The sequence below is a fragment of the Bos taurus genome, chromosome 2, assembly GCF_002263795.3.
Source record: "Bos taurus isolate L1 Dominette 01449 registration number 42190680 breed Hereford chromosome 2, ARS-UCD2.0, whole genome shotgun sequence".
Lineage (NCBI taxonomy): Eukaryota > Metazoa > Chordata > Mammalia > Artiodactyla > Bovidae > Bos > Bos taurus.
Window position 1 is genome coordinate 135,606,744 of NC_037329.1, and position 18,523 is coordinate 135,625,266.

An 18,523-nucleotide genomic window follows, 5' to 3' on the forward strand; every position below is an offset into this window, starting at 1 on the left:
GACCACCAGGGAACTCCCGGTCCCCCTTTTACAGACACGGAACCTGAGGCTTAAAGGCCGTGCAGCAGGGAGAGCCGGGACCAGGTCGCTTTGACCCCAGAGTTCACGCTGTTAACCTTCCTACTCTCCTGTGGAGGCAAGAGAGAACAGGGTGTCTCAGACGAGTGCCAGCACCTACGAGGCGTTAACTGGGGCAGCTCCCTGCTTTCCCAGCCGCAGCATCCTGGGCTGTGTTTGTGGTCCGGTCCCTCCCTCAGATGGACTCAGGCTCAGCTAGAACCACGTGCACCGTCCCCCAGGAGAGGGTGGGTGCTCCTGACGTCATCCCAGCGGCAGGCGAGGTGGGGCACCCTGGCCAAGCCCCGCCCTAGAGATGTGGCCGGTCATCTGTGCTGGGCAGGGGCGACAGGAAAGAAAAGCCCCTCCCCAGCCTTATTACTGGAAGCCATTGTGCACTGCCCCCCCCCCCACCCGCAGCTTGCCCTCGTGGGAGTTTAGTGAATGTTAACTCAAACCGAGAACCAGGGCACGGGGTGTGGAGAGACAACATGTGCCACCAGGGTCACCCACAGACCCTCCACTGGGCTCTGAGTCTCAGCGGCGGTTCAAGTGGCAGATGCTGCTCGGGGGCCAGAGGACACCGCCAGGCCTGGGTGTGAGTCCCTTCTGCCCCTAACTGGTTACTCCTGTGCCGGACAGTCACGTGTCAGGCACAGCGCCACAGTGGTGAACAAAAGACATGAGCTCTGCCTGGGTGCAGTTTATAAGACATGGCGTGAGAGGCGGGCAGGGAAGGGGCAGCTGTCCAAGGAAACGGGGACGAGAGTGCCCTGCCTGCTACCCCGCCCCGAGTGAGCTGCCAGCTGTGTTCGTGTCCTTAAGACAGAGGAGTGTGCAAGCAGTGGAGGGCCTGGGAGTCAAGATCTAGAGGCAGTAGCCTGGGGCTCAGTGTCCCCCTTTGTCAAGCCTGGTGGTGATTTAGTCACTATGTTGTGTCCGACTCTCGGGACCCCATGGACTGTAGCCCGCCAGGCTCCTCTGTCCATGGGATTCTCCAGGCAAGAACACTGCAGTGGGTTGCCACTTCCTTCTCCAGGGGATCTTCCCCACCCAAGGATTGAACCCGGGCCTCCTGCACTGCAGCAGGATTCTTCACCCGCTGAGCCACCAGCCAGAGGGTTCCTTCTACCCTAGTGGGATTGCACCTGGCAGCAGGGAGGGGCTTAGGGAGGGCAGGGAGGGGCTTAGGGAGGGCAGGGAGGGCTGCGCTGGCCGCTGGGCCAGGGACAAAAGTCCCCACTGCTCTGCCATCAGCGGGTGGGGGCACATAGTTATTCATCCATCATTCATTTGACAAACCAGCATCTTGGAACTAATAACCCCTGCAACGGGTTCACTCCCTGCCTGATAGGACTCAGAGTCTAAAGGACAAGCAGCCTAAGGAAAGGAAAGGCGGCCTGAGGACGTCTCGGTCCCCCTCCCAGCCAGGCCTAGACCCCTGTGACCAGGCAGGAGACCTCAACCCCCACACCTGGCTCGTCTCCCAGGAGAATCCACTGTGCATTCGTTTATTCATTCCACAGATGTTTACTGAACAGCTGCTCTGAGCCTGGCGCCGTGCCGAGTGAGCAAAACGGAGGATGAGCTGAAGCCGAGCTTGTCCCGGTCTCCATGCAGTGGACAGGCTCGGGGGGAGAGAGGCCACTGGGGCCACGGCTGGGAACAGGGAGAGGGGTGCCTCCGCTGAGGAAGTGGGGCTTTGACCTGTCATCTGAAGGGGGAGGGACTCATCGGTGTTGCAGGAGGGAGACACAGCTTGGGCAAAGGCCCTGTGGCAGGTAGAGGAAGGGGTTTGATGAGAAACAGCTAAAAAGCCATTGAGGCTATTGGGAGACCAGGCAGAGGGAGCCAGAAGGCAGAGCCGGGCTGTGGTGAAGGTCGGGTCCTTGGGGTCTCCAGGGGAGTTCAGACTTGTTCCCAGGTACCTCGGGACACCAGTGAAAGGCTTCAGGTAGAAGCCTCCCCTGGCCCACCCTGAGTGGGTGAGTGGGTGAGGGCTGTTTGGGAAGGCCTACTGCTGCTGCTTGGCTGCTCAGCCGTGTCCGATTCTCTGTGACCCCGTGGACTGCAGCCCGCCAGGCTCCTCTGTCCCTGGGATTCTCCAGGCAAGAATGCGGGAGTGGGTTGCCATTTCTTCCTCCAGGGGATCTTCCGGACCCAGGGATGGAACCAGCATCTAGGCGGGCAATGGCAACCCCACTCCAGTACTCTTGCCTGGAAAATCCCATGGAAGGAGGAGCCTGGTAGGCTGCAGTCCATGGGGTCGCTCAGAGTCCGACACGACTGAGCGACTTCCCTTTCACTTCACTTTCTTTACCACTAGTGCCACGTGGGCAGGCCTAGATGGCAGGTATCCGGGACTCAGGATTAGAGGTGGGGGCTTGGCGGGCTGCGGGTGGGGAGTTAGCTGTGTGAGGGAAGGGTGGTGGGCTCACTCCCTGAAGGGAACACCTTCCGGGGCCGGGGCCGGGGAAGGTCAGGAGGCTGTGATTCTGGACTTAAATCCTCACTGAGTTTGGGGCCCTAGGGACATGGTGGGGCCAGGCCCCGGTAGCCTGTGGCCGGTGGGTCCGCAGAAACGCTGGTTATGGAAGCCCGCTGCGGCCGCAAGCTGCCTGGGGAGACGCAGGAGGCCCGGGAGGGCGTCCTGGAAGCCGGGAGAAGCCGGAGCGGAGGGCAGGGCGCGCGGTCCCCTTCGGGAGGCTGGCTCGGTCCTGTGTCCGGCGGAGGCGGTACGCCCGCCTCACCGCGTTGACAGCGGGCCAGGCGGGATGGGGACAGGACGCGGGCGCATCCTGCACGGTGCGAACTTCTGAGAAGACGTGAGGCCGGCCCCGCGCCCCCCGGAGCACGGCGGCCCGGCGGCGCTCGCGTTAGGACCCAGCGGATCCGGGAGGGAGGGCGGCGCCCGCCCCGTCGGGGGCCCGGAGCGGGGCGCGGGGGGCGGAGGGGCGGCTCGGCGGCGCGCGGACTCGGAGCGGCGCGCAGGGACCCGCAGGTAGGCGCGGGCCGGGCAGGGGTGGGGGCCGGGGCTCCGAAGTCGGCAGGCCCCCAGGGGCTGAGGGGCCCGGGTCCGGGGGCCGTCTAAGCAGATGTAAGAGGGCGCCGGGAAGCCTGGGTCCTCTGGAGGGGCGGCTTTTGTCTTCCCGGAGGAGGGAGGTGGCGGCCGGCGGGGGTGTCCGCGGGGCGGCGGGGACGGAGACAAAGGGCAGGGCCGGCCGGGCCCCCGGGGTGCGTCCCCGGCCCGCTGGGCCGCCCCCTCGTCCCTCAGGGTCGGCCCCCCTCCCCGCCCGATCGCCCACCGTCTGGACGCGCTTGCAGACGCGTCTCCTGGAGGGGCCCCCTCTCCGCGCGGACTCTCCTCGGGACGGCCTGGCCAGGGGCCCCTTCTCCCAGCGAGCCTGGGCGCCCCATGCGGGGGCCTTCGAGGCTTAGGAGGTGCTCTGGGGACAGACAGAACCCCCACCAACCACCTCCCCAGCTGCGGCCTTCCAGTGGTGACAGCGCCAACCAGCCTGGGAGCCAGATGGGGGCAGGGAGGACTTGAGGGGCGCTCCAGGCCTTGGGTCCCCGCGCGAGGAGGAGGCCGAGAGTTTTCAGAGTGGACGCCTGGCCTGCGGGGCAGCTGGGTCAAAGGCCTCAGCTTCCCCACCCCTTCCTCACCCCTTCCCTCCTCAGTAAGGCTTGAGAGGGAGTGAGACGGGGAATGTGTGCGGTGACCGGGTCACAGAAGGAGAGGTACCAGGTCTCTGCCCCGTCCCCCCTCTCCCTTGAGTCCCCGCGGCCTGGAGAGGGCAGGGTTAGGCAGGCAGTTTTCCAGTTACCCGCCTGGAAGAACTCCTCATGTTGTGGGAGGGCGGGCCCCGGTGGGTGAGCTCAGGACTCCCTCCCAGCCCCCCGGCGGAAGGCGGGCAGTCTGGAGGCTGCCCCCCACTGCGCTGGGGCTGGCCGTGAGGACTTTTCGACTCTGCCAAGTCCACCTTGGGGCCAGACTGGAGACAGGACTCACCCAGAGCTTCAAGAGCCTGCCCCCTCCCCCCAAACTATGCTTGTGACACTCGTCACAGTCATACCGTCTCAGGCGGTCCAGAGCCCCTGGGCTGGGGGACTGTGGTCCTCTTGAGCGCTGCCCTCCAGGCTCGGGAGAGACGCTCTTCAGACCCCACCCTGAGTGCTTCCTGCCCAGCAGACAAATAGCCCTCAGTCTCGTGAGTGTGTGATGGAATCAGCCAGGTCCTGGGCGGCCTGGCAGGAGGCGTCTTCGAGGGGCGGGAGCCGGCGGGGCTCATGTGGTTTCCTGCTGAGCAGGATGCCTGGGCCCCCGGGCTAATTGGGAGCAGGTGTCGGTCTGGCTGACTGCTGGGTCTGGGCTGTGAAGTTAGTTGGGCAGGACTGGGGTCCCAAGGATGGGCCTGGGGTTGTGGTCTGGGCACTAGATTCCTGGTTAAGTGCTGAGCAGAGGGTGGGCATTGGTGTGGCGGGGAGAGCAGGGGCAGGGATTAGAAATGTCCGTGGAGTGTGGGCGAGCAGGGTAGGGTCCGTTGTCACGATCGGCTCTGGAGCCGGGGGGAGGCGAGTCCCTCAGGTCCTGAACGCCCAGTGGGCTCTCAGGGACAGATCCCTCCAAAGTGGTTGCTGCCCCGGGGGCCTGCCCTCTGTGACCCTCGTCTGCCTGGCCTCTGTTCTGGGCCCCCCTTCTCCAGGCTGAATTCTGGGAGCAGAAGCGGCCGTGCGGCCCTGGGGAGCAGCTCGCCCCTCCTCTTTCTCCAGCTGTCCCCAGACACCTGCCCAGCGTGCTCACTGAGCAGTCATGAGAGCTGCCTCCCTCTTCCTGCTCTTCCTGCCTGGTAAGTGGCACTGGGCTGGTGGGGCTCCCTCGTGGGTGCAGGCAAGGGGCTGGCCGCCAGCTCTTGTCCTGCGGCCGGAACTGTATCCCGAACCCCAGGGCCTGCTACCTCTTGGACCACAGACTGGACTGGCCAAGCCCCCAGAGTCTGGAGGCATCTCCGGGTGCCTCCTCAACCCTCCGCAGCAGCAGGCTCGGCCCAGGCACCAGGAGCCATGCTTTTCCTCTCACTGCCTGGTCCTCCCGGGAGCCGATGTGCAGGAATGGAGGCCCCTAAAAGGGGGTCTGAAGGCCTGGGATTTGCACTCCCTTGGGGCCAGCTCAGCGACAGTCCTGACCTTGGAGAGGCCCCTGGTTGTCACATGAGAGTTGTTAGCGGGGATCACAAAGGGCCTGCCAGGCCTAACATTCGCTCATTTAACAGATACCTGTGGAGCGCCTACTCTGTGCCAGGCGCTGGGATAGGCCCTGGCGATGCAGTGACCAAGCGGCAAACGCCTGCCTTGCGTGCTGGTGCCCTGCCGGCCTAGAGAAGGGCGAGATGATAAACGTCAGGTTGTGCTGGGTGCTGTGATGGAAACAAACAGGAGGACGCGATGGTGCGGGTGGGCGGCCAGCGAAGGCCTCTCTTACTTTTCATATTAATTTCTTTGGCTCTGCTGGGTCTTACAGCACATGGGACCCTCAGGCCTCGTTGTAGCTCGTGGCATCTTTCACAGTGGCCTTAGTCGAGGCATGTGGGCTCCAGTTCCCTGACCAGGGATTGAACCCGGGCCCCGTGCTGGGAGCACAGAATCTCAGCCGCTGTACCTCCCGGGCAGTCCCAGGCGCTCAGTCACTGTCCTGTCCCACTCTTGGTGACCCCGTGGACCATAGCCCACCAGGTTCCTCTGTCCGTGGAATTTTCCAGTGCAAAACACGGGCGTGGGTGGTGTTTGTTTCCCACACCAGGGGATCTTCCCGACCCAGGGATTGAACCTCAGTCCCCGGCATTGAGCCACCTGGGAAGCCCCCAAGCAGAGCAGAAACTTCAGTAGAGACATGAAGGAGGGAGAAGTTAACCAGGCTCTCAGGCCCAGGAAGAGTCCAGTGAAAGGCCCTGGGCAGGCAGGAGCGGCCAAGAGCCAGCAAGGGGGAGCTGGTCAGGGAGGCGGCCCAGGACCAGGGCGTGTCAGGCCTTTGTGGACAAGGAAGCCGTTTGCGTCCTGTGAGTCTGAGTCTGCTGGGATCTTACGGGCCCACCCGAGGGGCTTCTGCCGTCCTCAGGGGTCCTCAGGCCCCTGCTGCCCCTCCCTGCTGGCGCCCCCTCAGCTCTGTCTCCCCACAGCAGGCCTGCTGGCTCAGGGCCAGTATGATCTGGACCCCCTGCCTCCGTACCCAGACCACGTGCAGTATACCCACTACAGCGAGCAGATCGGTAAGCCCACCGCCCACCCCCAGGCCCCCCCAGCCTGCTCCCCAGATCGGCGTGGCTTGGCCGAGGGTCAGGCGGGGCAGTGGGAGACGGGCTTTCAGGGCTGTGGGCCCTGGCTGCAGTGTGCGTGGGGGCTAGCCTGACCCCCGCCAATTCCACATCTTTATTTCCAGAGAATCCGGACTACTATGACTACCCAGGTAAAGGACTGAGCGTAGGGCAGCGCGGGCAGGCAGCAGGGTGGGGAGTCCGTTGAGGCCTACGGCGCCTACGGGAGGGAGCAGACCCCTTTACCGCCTTTCCCGGCAGAGATGACCCCTCGGCCGCCCGAGGAGCAGTTCCAGTTCCAGTCCCAGCAGCAAGTCCAGCAGGAAGTCATCCCTGCCCCCACCTTAGGTAGGCCACCAGCTCCAGCCAAGCCTGGGGGTGCGGAGGGCTGCCCAGGGCTGGAGGAGGCGACCCCACCCTGCCCAGGACTGTCCCAATGGTCTCTGCCTGCCTCTCCCCCAACTCTAGAACCGGGGACTGTGGAGACGGAGCCCACGGAGCCGGGACCTCTGGGTAAGAGAGACAGAGGGAGCCCCAGGAGTTAGGGGGTGGTGAGTTACAGGGTGATGGGGGTCCCAGGAGGTCAGAGACAGAGTGGGGCCCTGGAGTTAGGGGGCGGTGGGGGGCCCAGGAGGTCAAAGACAGAGGGGTCCCTGGGAGTTAGGGGGTGGTGGGAGTTACAGGGTGGTGGGGGTCCCAGGAGGTTGGAGACAGAGGGGGCCCTGGAGTTAGGGGGTGGTGGGGGGCCCGGGAGGTCAGAGACAGAGGGGGCCCCGGGAGTTAGGGGCACTGGGGGGCCCGGGAGGTCAGAGGGGGCCCGGGAGTTAGGGGGCCCTGGAATTAGGGGGCGCTGGGGGGCCCGGGAGGTCAGAGACAGAGGGGGCCCCGGGAGTTAGCGGGTGGTGGGAGTTACAGGGTGGTGGGGGTCCCAGGAGGTTGGAGACAGAGGGGGGCCCTGGAGTTAAGGGGTGGTGGGGGTCCCGGAAGTTCAGAGACAGAGGGGGCCCCGGGAGTTAGGGGGCACTGGGGGGCCCGGGAGGTCAGAGGGGGCCCTGGGAGTTAGGGGGCCCTGGAGTTAGGGGGTGGTGGGGGGCCCGGGAGGTCAGAGACAGAGGGGGCCCCGGGAGTTCGGGGGCACTGGGGGGCCCGGGAGGTCAGAGGTGGGCCCCGGGAGTTAGGGGGCACTGGGGGGCCCGGGAGGTCAGAGGGGGCCCTGAGAGTTAGGGGGCCCTGGAGTTAGGGGGTGGTGGGGGCCCCGGGAGTTTGGGGGCACTGGGGGGCCCGGGAGGTCAGAGGTGGGCCCCGGGAGTTCGGGGGCACTGGGAGGCCCGGGAGGTCAGAGATAGAGGGGGCCCTGGAGTTAGGGGGTGGTGGGGGGCCCAGGAGGTCAGACGCAGCCAGGCCCCCTGCTCTTGCTGGGTAGGTGGTGGGCTGGGGGCCTTGCAGAGGTGCCCCTGCTTGACGTCAGCAGGGACCCTGGCAGCTCCGGAGACCCCTCTGCCCTGCACTGGGCAGGGGGCTGGACTGGCCGTGGCCTTGGGAGGAGCCTCTAGTCCCAGACACGGGGGCGTGGCTGGCAGGAAGCCCCATGGCGAGTGGTGCTCTGGGGCTTCCCAGGCTCAGCGGGACTGTCCCAGCCAAGAGCCCGCCGGCCTGTGTGTGGGGGCCCCTGGGCCTGTGTGTGGCTGTAGGTTTGTTTGAACTTAAGTCTGTTTGGACATAGGTCTCTTGGTGCGGTTGTGAGTTTGCATGTGTATGAATGTATTGGATAAAACCGGCAGCCTGGGAAGGTCTGGCAGTGCTGTGTGCGTGCATTGGCGTGTGTGTCTTTGTGTGTGTGTTCGTGTGTCTAGGCTGGGCCTTAGGGTGCAGGGGTTCCTGGCCCCGAGAGCCAGTCTCTGTGGGGGTGCGGCTGGAGGCGGCCCCCGGCTGTGAGCCACGAGCTCAGCCCCCTGACCCCACCTGTCACCCAGACTGCCGCGAGGAGCAGTACCCGTGCACCCGCCTCTACTCCATACACAAGCCCTGCAAGCAGTGTCTCAACGAGGTCTGCTTCTACAGGTGAGGGGTGGGGCTCCAGCCAGCCCCGAGGGGCGGGGACAGACCCCCAGGCCGGGGGTGGGTGTGGGGTCCTCCCCCCGGGGCTGAGCCCTCCCGGCCTGTCCCCTCAGCCTCCGCCGCGTCTACGTCGTCAATAAGGAGATCTGCGTCCGGACGGTCTGCGCTCACGAGGAGCTCCTGCGGGGTAGGAAGCCCCCACCCCGCCCCTCCCGCTGCTTATCAAACGTGGGTCGGACGTGGGTCCCGTCTCATCCTCAGACGGCCCCTCACCAGGGCTGGGGCGCGCGGCAGTTCCCTCACCTGGCTGCGCGCTGACCCCAGCTCTTCCCCGCCCTCCCCACAGCTGACCTGTGCCGTGACAAGTTCTCCAAGTGCGGCGTGCTGGCCAGCAGTGGCCTGTGCCAGTCTGTGGCGGCCGCCTGTGCCAGGAGCTGTGGGGGCTGCTAGGGGGAGCTGGCCCCCCGCCAGCCCGGGGCCCCCAGGCTCTGCCTGACCTGGTGCTTTCCCCCCGTCCGACGTTCCTCTCGTCTTGTTAGAGGGCTGCGGGCCTGGGGCCACCCCCGGAGCCTCAAGGGGGCTCCCGAAGGGCTAGTCTCTGCCTCCGGGCGGGGGACGACCCGGGTGCTCTGTGGGACCTGGGCCCCTGCCATGCCTTCCTTGTCCCCCTCCAGGACCGTCCCCACCCCCGAGGTAGGCTGTGACCCCCACCCCAGCTGGTCTGCTTGAATCTCCTACAGCCCCTGGGCGGAGACCACCTTTGTTTTATACAAAATTAAAAACAGGTTTTTACGAAAGACGCGGAGTCCCTTTTTCAGCGGGGAGTGCAGAGATGGCCGGGGCCTCCAACCCTGCCATCCTCCCCGAGGCTGCCCGGCCTCCTTGGGGAAGGGCCGGTTCTGGCGACCGTGGCCTTGGCAGTGCCAGCTCAGCTCTGCCCAGAAAGGTGGGCCCTGACAACCGCCCCACCCCGGGCTGTTTGTGTGTTGCCGGAGGCTGTATCAGAAACGGAAGGTTCAGGAACATGGCCTCCTCACTTTCAGGGCTGTGTGGGGGGTCTGAGTCCCCCGTCGCCGGGGAAGGGCCCCGGCAGGGTGGAGGCCGCCTGTGCAGGGGTCTGAGGGTGCTACAAGGTCGGTTCGGGGGGCTCTGGCGTCAAGGGCGTTTGCGGGGAGGGAGGCCCAGTGCATTTCAGGGGGCAGAAGCAGGCCGGCCGTTTGAACAGCGCCCTCTGACAAGCACAGGGAGACGAGGCTCCGTCTGAGGGCTGGCACACAGCCCTCTTTAAGCCTCTAACCAAGCCTGTGTGGCGGGCATGGGTGGCGTTCCCATCTTACAGAGGGGAGACCAAGCCTAGAGTCAGTACTGAACTCCCCACCCGCCGGGGTCCACGGCGGTCGGTCAGTGGCAGGGCAGACCCTGATGCCGCTGGGCTCCGTGGGCTGAGAGGCAGTTCTCCCAGAAAACACAGACTAAGCACCTGCTGTGTGCTCCCGCATCACCGGCCTGGGAGGCAGTTTCCCACCTTACCAATGAGCACACTGAGGCTGACAGCTGAAGCAGCTGTGCCCAGGATCACCCAGCGGGGCCCGGCGGGATGCCAGGTCCGCCCCCAGGCCTGTCCTCCTTCACCGTGCCGCCTGGAAGGCCTGCTGGTGCTCGGGGGGTGCACCTGTCCTGAGGAGGAGCCAGAGGAAAGGGCAGAAAGCTTCAGTTGGCAAGAGCAGAGCTGGGCCCAGCCCCAAGCCTCGATGGCTCCGTCTGTTAAATGGGTGGATGGCCCAGGACCCTGGAGGCCTCCCCAGCCCGCCGTCCCGTGAGGTTGTTCCTTACCTTTCTGCAGGGGCCTTTCTAAAGTCTCCCCCACGTCCCTGCGCACCCCTCACTAGGGGACCCCAACCCTCTGGCCCCAGGGCCCTCCAGTCTCCCCATCTCCCAGGAGGCACGTTAACAGCAAGAGGACACATCTGTACAAAGCGTTCTTTAAAAAATGGGGTTGTTACAAAAACAACAATTCTGAACAGTTAACATCGTAAAAAGGTATAAAAATACAGCAACTCTGAACTCTGAGGAACCTACTGACAAACACTGAACTAAGATGGACAGACCTCTGAGCAGCCACAGTGCCTGCCCCAGGCCCAACCCTCACGGCCAGCACGCCTGCGCCCAGGCTCAGCCAGGGACGGGTCCCTCCAGCCCAGCCCTCAGGGGGCCCCCGAGGGGGTGGCTCTGACAGGCTGGAGCCCCGTCCTGGCCCTGGCACCCCGCCCCTCGCCCCTCACCCCCACGAGCTCCGGCCCAGGCCCCCTGGACTGCGCTGAGGGCGCCCCTCCCATCTGGCCCTCCCATCAGGGTCCCGTCGCTAGGATGCCAGCGGAGAGGTGCTCACTTCTCTGGGGGCCCGGAGGGCGAGGAGAAGGAGGCTGAGTGCCTTCGAAGCTCCTGCTGCAGCTGCCCCTTCAGCGTGGACACCTGGAAAAGAACAAGGAAAAAGGGCCCACCCAGGTCCAGCCTGGGCTCAGAGCCAGGGAGAGGGCAGGGACCCCAGAGGGCCCAGGGAAAAGCCAGGTGTCCTAGCAGCCCAGGAATTCCCTCCCCTTCTTGTTCGGCTCCACAGAGCGGCTGGGCCTCTCTGGACTGCCCGGCCTCTCCTTGGGAGCCCCATCCCCTCTCACCACCAGGACAGGCCTGGTGCTAGCTGGACTCCAGGGCGGACCTGGGCCCCGGCCTGACCCATGGGGCAAGCCTTGCCCTGCAGACGTGATGGGGACGATGGTCACGGTGAGCCTGTGAGCTCAGCTCTCCCAGGAGGAGCGCCCTTCGGACTCCAGCTGTTGCTCTCAGGGAAAACGGCCCCTTGAGCCCCCGGGACTGTGAGTCGCTAGGTTATCCTGAGGCCAGCTGTGCCACTCTCAAGACAGCCTGCCCAGGCACAGAGCTATGGAGAGGGGACTGAGGTCCAGTGACCTCACTCGCGCCCCCGTGTCCAGCCATGGCTGACACCAGCCCAGGTCCACCCCGACCATCTCAGTTATGGACACCCTGGAGCACCTAAGCCCGAAAGGGGCAAGTGGCAGTGAGACCCGCCCTCTCCCGCTCCCGCCCCGCTCCTGGCTCAGCTTCCTGACGGAGAACCCGCGTACCTGCTCCTCCAGCCCCCGCACCCTCTGCCGGTGGGCGCGCTCCCGCGCCTCCAGCGCGCGCTCCGTCCGCACCTGGGCACCGCGCAGGCGCTCCACCTCCTGCTGCAGCTCCGCTGCCTCCAGCCCGGCTGGGCTGTGGTTCTGCTCCAGCGCCGCCACCTGGGCCTGCAGGAGGGGCCGCCGGTCAGGCCTGGGGCCGCAATGCGCACGCACATGTGCGCGAGTATGAAGGGACAGGCCCTCTCTGGGTGGAAGCCCAGGGGTCCCTATGGGCAAAGCGGGGCTTGCAGGACCAGAGCTTTGTCTTCCCCCACCCAGCCCTCCTGGCCTGCGAATCCTGAGTCAGGTTGCTGAGTGATCCACTCAGGAGCGCGCACGCATACACACACACACAGATGTTCAAATGCAGAGACAAGCCCGTATACATACAGTCATACAAGCAAGCATGTAACAACCTGTGTTCACATGAATGTGTGCATGTGTCCAAAAGCCCAATACTCTCATATACGCACCACACACACGCACGTCCAAGAAGACACCCAGGGCTCCCCGGGGGGCTCAGTAGTGAAGACTCCACCCACCAGGGCAGGAGCCACGGGTTTGATCCCTGGTCCTGGGGGATCCCACACGCCACAGACCAACTGAGCCCCTGCGTCACAACTGCTGAGCCTGGGCTCCAGAGCCCGCGTGCTGCAACTGCTGAGGCCCACACGCCCCAGACCCCATGCGGCAACCAGGGAGGCCGCTTCAGTGAGAGGTAGGGCGTCACAAATAGAGGGGCCTCTGGACCCAGAGGAAGCCTGCAGCAATGAAGACCCGGCACAGCCACAAGTCAAAGTATTCAAAACCGAAGACATCTGTACACAAAGATACACCATGCAGATAACATCCTATACCTAGACATGCCACATACACGCACAAGGTCCATGCTACACGCATGGGAGTCTGCTCGCGTACACTCGTAGCTCTCTTTGGCTACAAGGATGAGCACATGCCCACAAGTGTGAGCACACACCCACAAGGATGAGCACACACCCACAAGCATGAGCACACACCCACAAGGATGAGTACACACCCACAAGGATGAGTACACACCCACAAGCATGACAGCACACAAGCTTGAGCACACACCCACAAGTGTGACCACACACCCATAAGCATGACCACACACAAGCGTGACCACACACGTGTGAGCACACGCCCACAAGCGTGAGCACACGCCCACAAGCATGACCACACACAAGCGTGACCACACACGTGTGAGCACACGCCCACAAGTGTGAGCACACACCCCCAAGCGTGAACACACACAAGCATGACCACACAAGTGTGAGCACACCCGCAAGTGTGAGCACACCCCAAGCGTGAGCACACGTGCATGTGCGCTGACAGGCCTTTAGCATCTCCGTCTCTCTCCATTTTGGAGAGGACCCCCTCCCTCTGAGGCCTGGCTCTGGGCCACACCCTCAGGACTGTCTGGGCTTGCAGGTTGTAGGGACGGGGAGCTGGGTCCTGGGCTACAGAGGGGCAGAGGGCCAGGGTGTCCAGGGCGGGGTGGGCAGCGCCGAGACCTCCAGCAGCTGGATCTGCCTCTGGGCCTCAGCCAGCTCCAGCTCTGCCCCCGTGAGCGTGCGGTCCAAGCGGCCCTTCTCCACGTTCAGACGCACCGTGTCCTCGTGACTGCGGAGCTTCTCCCTTTCCACCTAGGAGGGGAGGGCAGGGGCATCAGGGTGCCAGGGGAGGAGGGAGGTCCTGGGTGGGGCATCAAAGTGCCCAGGGAAGGAGGGAGGTCCCAGGGAGGGCATCAGGGTGCCCAGGAAAGGAGGGAGGTCCCAGGGTTCTCAGGGAGGGGTGCTGAGTTAGAGGGGGCGGGGCCAGCGGGCAGCAGGGCTGGGACCCAGGGGCAGCCCAGGGAGGGCCCGAGGGGCACGGCCCACCTTGTCCAGCGTGCTCTTAAGGGCTGCCCGCTCCTTCTCCAGACGCAGGGCTGAGCGCTCCGCATCCCGCTTCTCAGCCTCCAGCTGGGCCAGGGCGCGCTGCAGGCTCCCCAGGCGCTCCTGCAGCTGCCGGCGCTCGTCCTGCACCTTCTGGGCCGTGTGCAGAGCCACAGCCTCAGCCTCCTGCCGCTGCCGCAGCGCCTACAGAAAAAGCCAGCAAGCCTCTGACCCCTGGGGCCTCAGGGTGGGCATCCAGAGCCCCATCATGCTGGGGGTGATGAGGCCAGCTGCCCGGCCAACTCACGAGATGAGGCTGTTATTAGGAGGCCCACAGCGGGGAACAGTCCCTGGGACCTCAGTCTGCACCTGAGTAATGGGGACACGGATGAAGGAGCCGCGCTGCCTCCTGGAGGCGCGGCCCAGCCGTGGGAGGAGGTGGAGCTGAGTGGGAAGGGCCCTGGCCCTCACCTCCTGCAGCTGCTGCCGCTGCCCCTCGGCCTCTGCCCGCCGCAGCTCCAGGTCGGCCAGCTCGCCCCGCAAGGTCTGCAGCTGCTCGCCCAGGGAGCTGCTCTGCTTCCGCGCCTCGGATGATGCCTGCCGCGCAGCCTCCAGCCGCTCCTGGGGGAAAGGGGGCGGTGCCAGGCTGCCTGGGGGCCCTGGGCAAAGGGCTCCCCGCTGCCCGGTACCTCCAGGCCAGGCTCAGAGCCCAAAACACGGGCAGTCCTCTCACCTGCATGGTAAGCCAGAGTGCAGGCCTGGCCACGGGCCCCCACAAGGCGGGGAGCCCCCAGACCCCAGCCCTGCTCCTGCGGGCCTGACCCGGGGCCCCACACCCCATCCTGGCCGTCGTGACCACCCCCACCCTCCTCTCACTGGCCAATCTGCGTACTGGGCCAGCACCCCCACAAAGGGCACACCCACAGATAGCTCCCAGGGGCCAGCTCTCCACCACGTCCCCCACAGCTGGGCCCTGGGGCCCCCATACTTGGAGCACTTGGCGGTCATGTTCACAGGCAGTCAAAGCCTTCTGCAGCTGAACGTTCTTGTCCTGGGTGCTGGCAAGGCTGGCACTGCTCTGGGTCAGGGCCTCCGTCAGACCCTGCACCTTGTCCCGCAGGAGGCCCTCACTCTCCTCCACCTTGGCCAGGGCTCCGCTCAGCCGCTCTACCGTCAGCTGCAGAGTGCTTGCCTTCCTCTCGCCGTCTGCCACCTGGGGGAGGACGGATCAGGCGGTCCAGGTGTGCCCGAGCCAAGCCCTGCCACCTCTCTCCAGGCCTTTGTCACAGACACTCCTGGTTCCCAGGCGCTCCCACAGGCTGTGCCAACAGCTGCCTGGCCCGAGGCGCACTGCCAGTTAAGTGCCCTCTTGCAGGGCACCGTCAACCCAGTTGTCCCAGAAGACGCACTGCCAGTTAAGTGCCCTCTTGCAGGGCACCACCAACCCAGTTGTCCCAGGCCCTGTGGTCGTCTCCGCACTGCTATGGAGGAGAAAGGGAACCACCACCCCCTGACAGTTTGTGTGTTCTTGGCGTAGGCGGGTGATGGCGTAGGGCTAGAAGAGCTGCTGAACATTCCAGTTAGCGCTGAGCTTCCTGGCAGCCAAGGCAAAAACAGAAAAACCAAGCACCTCCCTGCTGGCCCAGAGGCTAAGGTGCCGCACTCCCGATGCAGGAGACGTGGGCTTGATCCCTGGTCAGGGAACTCGACCCCACCTGCTATGACTAAGACTTTGCATGCCACAACGAAACATCCTGCATGGCTCAACCAAGCCAGTGCAGCCAAAATGGATACATATTTAAAGAAAGAAAAGAAAATGAGTGAAGTCTCTGTCTCTCCATACACCTCCTTTCAGAGCAGACTCCATCATCAAACAGTCAAGTCTAGTTTTTGCCCTGCCCCTGCTTAGCTCCGTGATCGCGGGCAGAGACCTCAGGTCTGCGAGCCTCCATGTGCCCATCTGGGAGATGGGGTGATGACGATACACACGCTGCCTCGCAGGGCTGCTGGGAGAGCGGGGCCCCCATGACGCCCTGGCTCGGGGCAGGTCGGGGGGACCCACCTGCCTCTGCAGCGAGTCTGCCCGCTCCTGGAGGGCCTGCACCTGCACCTCCCGGTCGCTCAGGCCCAGGCGGCTGCGCTGCAGTTCCCCCTCGAGTGCGCGCCGCTGCAGCTCCAGCTTGACGCTGCGGCTCTCGGATGCGTCCAGCACCTCCTTCAGACGCCGCTTGTCGCTCTCCAGCTTCGCCTCGTTGGCCTTCATCTTGCTGAGCTTCTCCTGGGGGTGGGGCAGGGTGATGGCAGACCACCCATGCCCCCCACACCCTTCAGGGCCCGTGGAGAAAGCGGGGGGCGGCCTGGAAGGGGCTGGCCCAACCACTCACCATGGGATCAGGGGTCAGCCCCTGACTCTCCTGGGGCCTCAGTGCCCCCCTGTTCACGGGGTTACTCGGGGACCCCAGGGCACTTTCCAGCTCCGCCCAAGTCTCACGGGCCATGAGGTCCAGGCTCAGCCTCCCTCCCTGCTCCCTATTGCACATCCAGGGAGCCCACACCTTGGGTGCTCACAGAGCGCTGGGGGGTGGGGTGTAAAAGTGCAGACTCCAGGGCCTCCCTGCTCTGCCCCATGGCGCTCTAGAGGGCAGCCCAGAGCTGCCTGGCGGGCAGGGGCCCAGGGCCCCCCTGGGTTGTAGGGGATGATGGTCCTTCCCACCCCAAGCAGGACGAGCCGGTGAGGGGGCCTGGGGATTGGGGACAGGGCAGGAAGACAGACCAGAGCCCCTTTCTCCTGTCACCATTCCAGAGCTGGGCAGGTCACGGGGCTGCTCTGACCACAGCCCCCCAGGCCTGGCCCCCCGTCCGTGGGCTCGAGCCCCAGCCCTGCCGTGTCTGGGCCCCGCTGCCCCACACTGGCTCCTGCCCAGCTTTGTTCCTGGCCACCTCCCGCGCCCCTGCGGCTGGGCCCACAGCCAGAGCTGGAGCCGCAGACACAACAAGCCAGCTCAAGCTCGGCCCGGAGCCAGAGGCTGGGGGCGGGCTGCGGGGGCAGGCAGGAGGGCCAGGGGAGAGGGGGGATCTGTGCCTGCAAGAAGAGCTCAAGGCTCCAGCAGCCTGACCGTCAGTACCAGGGCCCGTGTGCCTGCCCCAGACACACACACACACAGGGACACACAGGCATCGCCCAGACACACATAAACCCCCAGAACAGCCCTGGTGTGACTCCACAGAGACAAAGGAAACAGGCCCTGTGAGCACCGTCCGTGAGTTCCCAGTGTGCGTGCACGGCCTCCAGGAGAGAATTACTTGTCTCCCCCTTTCATAGATGAGAAAACTGAAAACCACAGGGCGAGGCAAGAACTCAAACCCATGTCTGTCAGCTGTAAGTGCCCAGAGTCTTTCTTCTATAGCCTAATGACCTCAGCGTGAAACCAGACAACAAAATCTGAACGTGCTTTTGGAGAAAGTCACAAGCCAATCACTTCAATGGGTGCTGAGAGACCCACGCAGACAGAACACAGACATGCACGGGAGCACTCACAGGCATCCACGCACAGGAGCACGCATGGGAGCACTCACTGACACACAGGCAGGGAGCACTCACTAACATCCATGCACTGGAATGCTCAGACACCCACGCACGGGAGCACTCAAGGGAGCACTCACAGGTATCCACACACGGGAGCACACAGACACCCATGCATGGGAGCACACAGACACCCACACATGGACATCCTTGTGTGGGAGCACTCACTGACACACAGGCAGGGAGCACTCACAGACACCCATGCACAGGAGCACTCACAGACACCCACACACGGGAGCACTCACAGGTATCCACACATGGGAGCACTCACAGACACACACACACGGGAGCACACAGACACCCATGCATAGGAGCACTCACAGACACCCACACACGGGAGCACTCACAGATATACATGCACAGGAGTAGTCACAGACATCCACTCATGGACAGGAGCACTCACAGGCATCCACTCACGGGAGCACTACAGACACCCCCGCAGGCATATCCAGGCCCCCACCCGCCGCCCTCCCCCTGCCTACCTGGCTGGCCTGGAGCTCGCTCTCGGTGGCCTGCAGGCTTCTCTCCAAGGTGGCCACGCGGTCCAGCACCGCCCGGCGCTCCCGCTCAGCGCGCCGCGCGTTCTCCTCCTGCTGCACCAGCTCGGCCTGCACCCCGCTCAGACGCCCATCCACGCTGCGCCGGGCTGCGGCCCCAACCTGGCCCGTCAGGCTTGGCCGAGACCTGAGCCCTTGGAGCCCTGGGGGTTGGGGGTCTGGACGCGAGGTCTCCCCACAGAAGGGTCCCCTGGAGGAGACCACCTCCCGCCTCCGTGGGAAGAGCCCAAGAGCGAGGTGAGGATGCTAGGGTAGACTCACCTTCCTCACTCTCGACCACGGCCTTCTCCAGCTGCCTGGCCCGCAAGGCCGCGCCGTCCCGTGAGGCCTCCGTCTCAGCCAGCTGCTGTCTCAGGGCGCTCGTCTGGATGCGAAATTCATCCTGCAGCCCGGGGGTCGGGCGGGGAGGAGACCGGGGAGGAGACCCAGCTCTGACTGTGGCTCCCTCCGCAGCCCCTCGCCCCTCACTCGCTAACCCTGGGCCCCCTCCGCAGCCCCTTGCCTCTCATCCGCTCTCTCTGGGCCCCCTCCGCAGCCCCTCGCCCCTCATCTGCTAACCCTGGGCCGCGGCTCCTATGCAGCCCCTTGCCCCTCACCCGCTCTCTCTGGGCGCCCCGCAGCTCCTGCACGAACTCTTGCAGGGCCCCCCGCACTGCTTCCGGGTCCAGGTCTGCAGGTGCTGGGGAGATGGCCGGTCCTGGGGAGGGCGGCTGGGACCCGGGGCTGCGTTCCATGGGGTCGGGGCTACTGAGCCCTTCCACGCTTCCTAGAGGAGGAGACACGCTGGGGGACACAGGAGCCACTGGCCTCTGCTGTCTGCGGGGTGTCTGCACCGTCCCAGCGCATCGTGCCTACTGTGCCCCGCCGCCCCTGTGAGCTC

General features: G+C 65.0%; 2 protein-coding genes across 8 annotated transcripts in view; one reads left to right on the plus strand and one right to left on the minus strand.

Annotated features, from left to right (window-relative positions):
* Positions 1-2,330: 2,330 nt before the first annotated feature.
* On the plus strand, positions 2,331-9,223 carry MFAP2 (microfibril associated protein 2). 5 transcript variants are annotated; one of them, XM_005203074.3, is made up of 9 exons: positions 2,331-2,410; positions 4,764-4,907; positions 6,234-6,323; positions 6,494-6,520; positions 6,630-6,716; positions 6,837-6,881; positions 8,342-8,429; positions 8,540-8,613; positions 8,773-9,223. In XM_005203074.3, the coding sequence occupies exons 2-9, from the start codon at positions 4,871-4,873 to the stop codon at positions 8,874-8,876; spliced, it is 552 nt and encodes a 183-aa protein (XP_005203131.1). In that variant the 5' UTR covers positions 2,331-2,410; positions 4,764-4,870; the 3' UTR covers positions 8,877-9,223.
* A 1,169-nt stretch (positions 9,224-10,392) lies between these two features.
* The window catches only part of CROCC (ciliary rootlet coiled-coil, rootletin), a 44,962-nt gene continuing 36,831 nt past the window's right edge, over positions 10,393-18,523 (minus strand). For all 3 annotated transcript variants that reach the window (XM_005203371.4, XM_059880248.1, XM_002685798.6), the window contains 10 exons: positions 18,240-18,409; positions 17,905-18,025; positions 17,569-17,732; positions 15,566-15,781; positions 14,492-14,716; positions 13,975-14,124; positions 13,507-13,707; positions 13,141-13,272; positions 11,570-11,734; positions 10,393-10,898 (listed from right to left, as the gene is read on the minus strand). In XM_005203371.4, the coding sequence (XP_005203428.1) occupies positions 10,812-10,898; positions 11,570-11,734; positions 13,141-13,272; positions 13,507-13,707; positions 13,975-14,124; positions 14,492-14,716; positions 15,566-15,781; positions 17,569-17,732; positions 17,905-18,025; positions 18,240-18,409 (1,631 nt within the window). In that variant the 3' untranslated portion in view covers positions 10,393-10,811. The remainder of the gene's footprint in view (positions 10,899-11,569; positions 11,735-13,140; positions 13,273-13,506; positions 13,708-13,974; positions 14,125-14,491; positions 14,717-15,565; positions 15,782-17,568; positions 17,733-17,904; positions 18,026-18,239; positions 18,410-18,523) is intronic.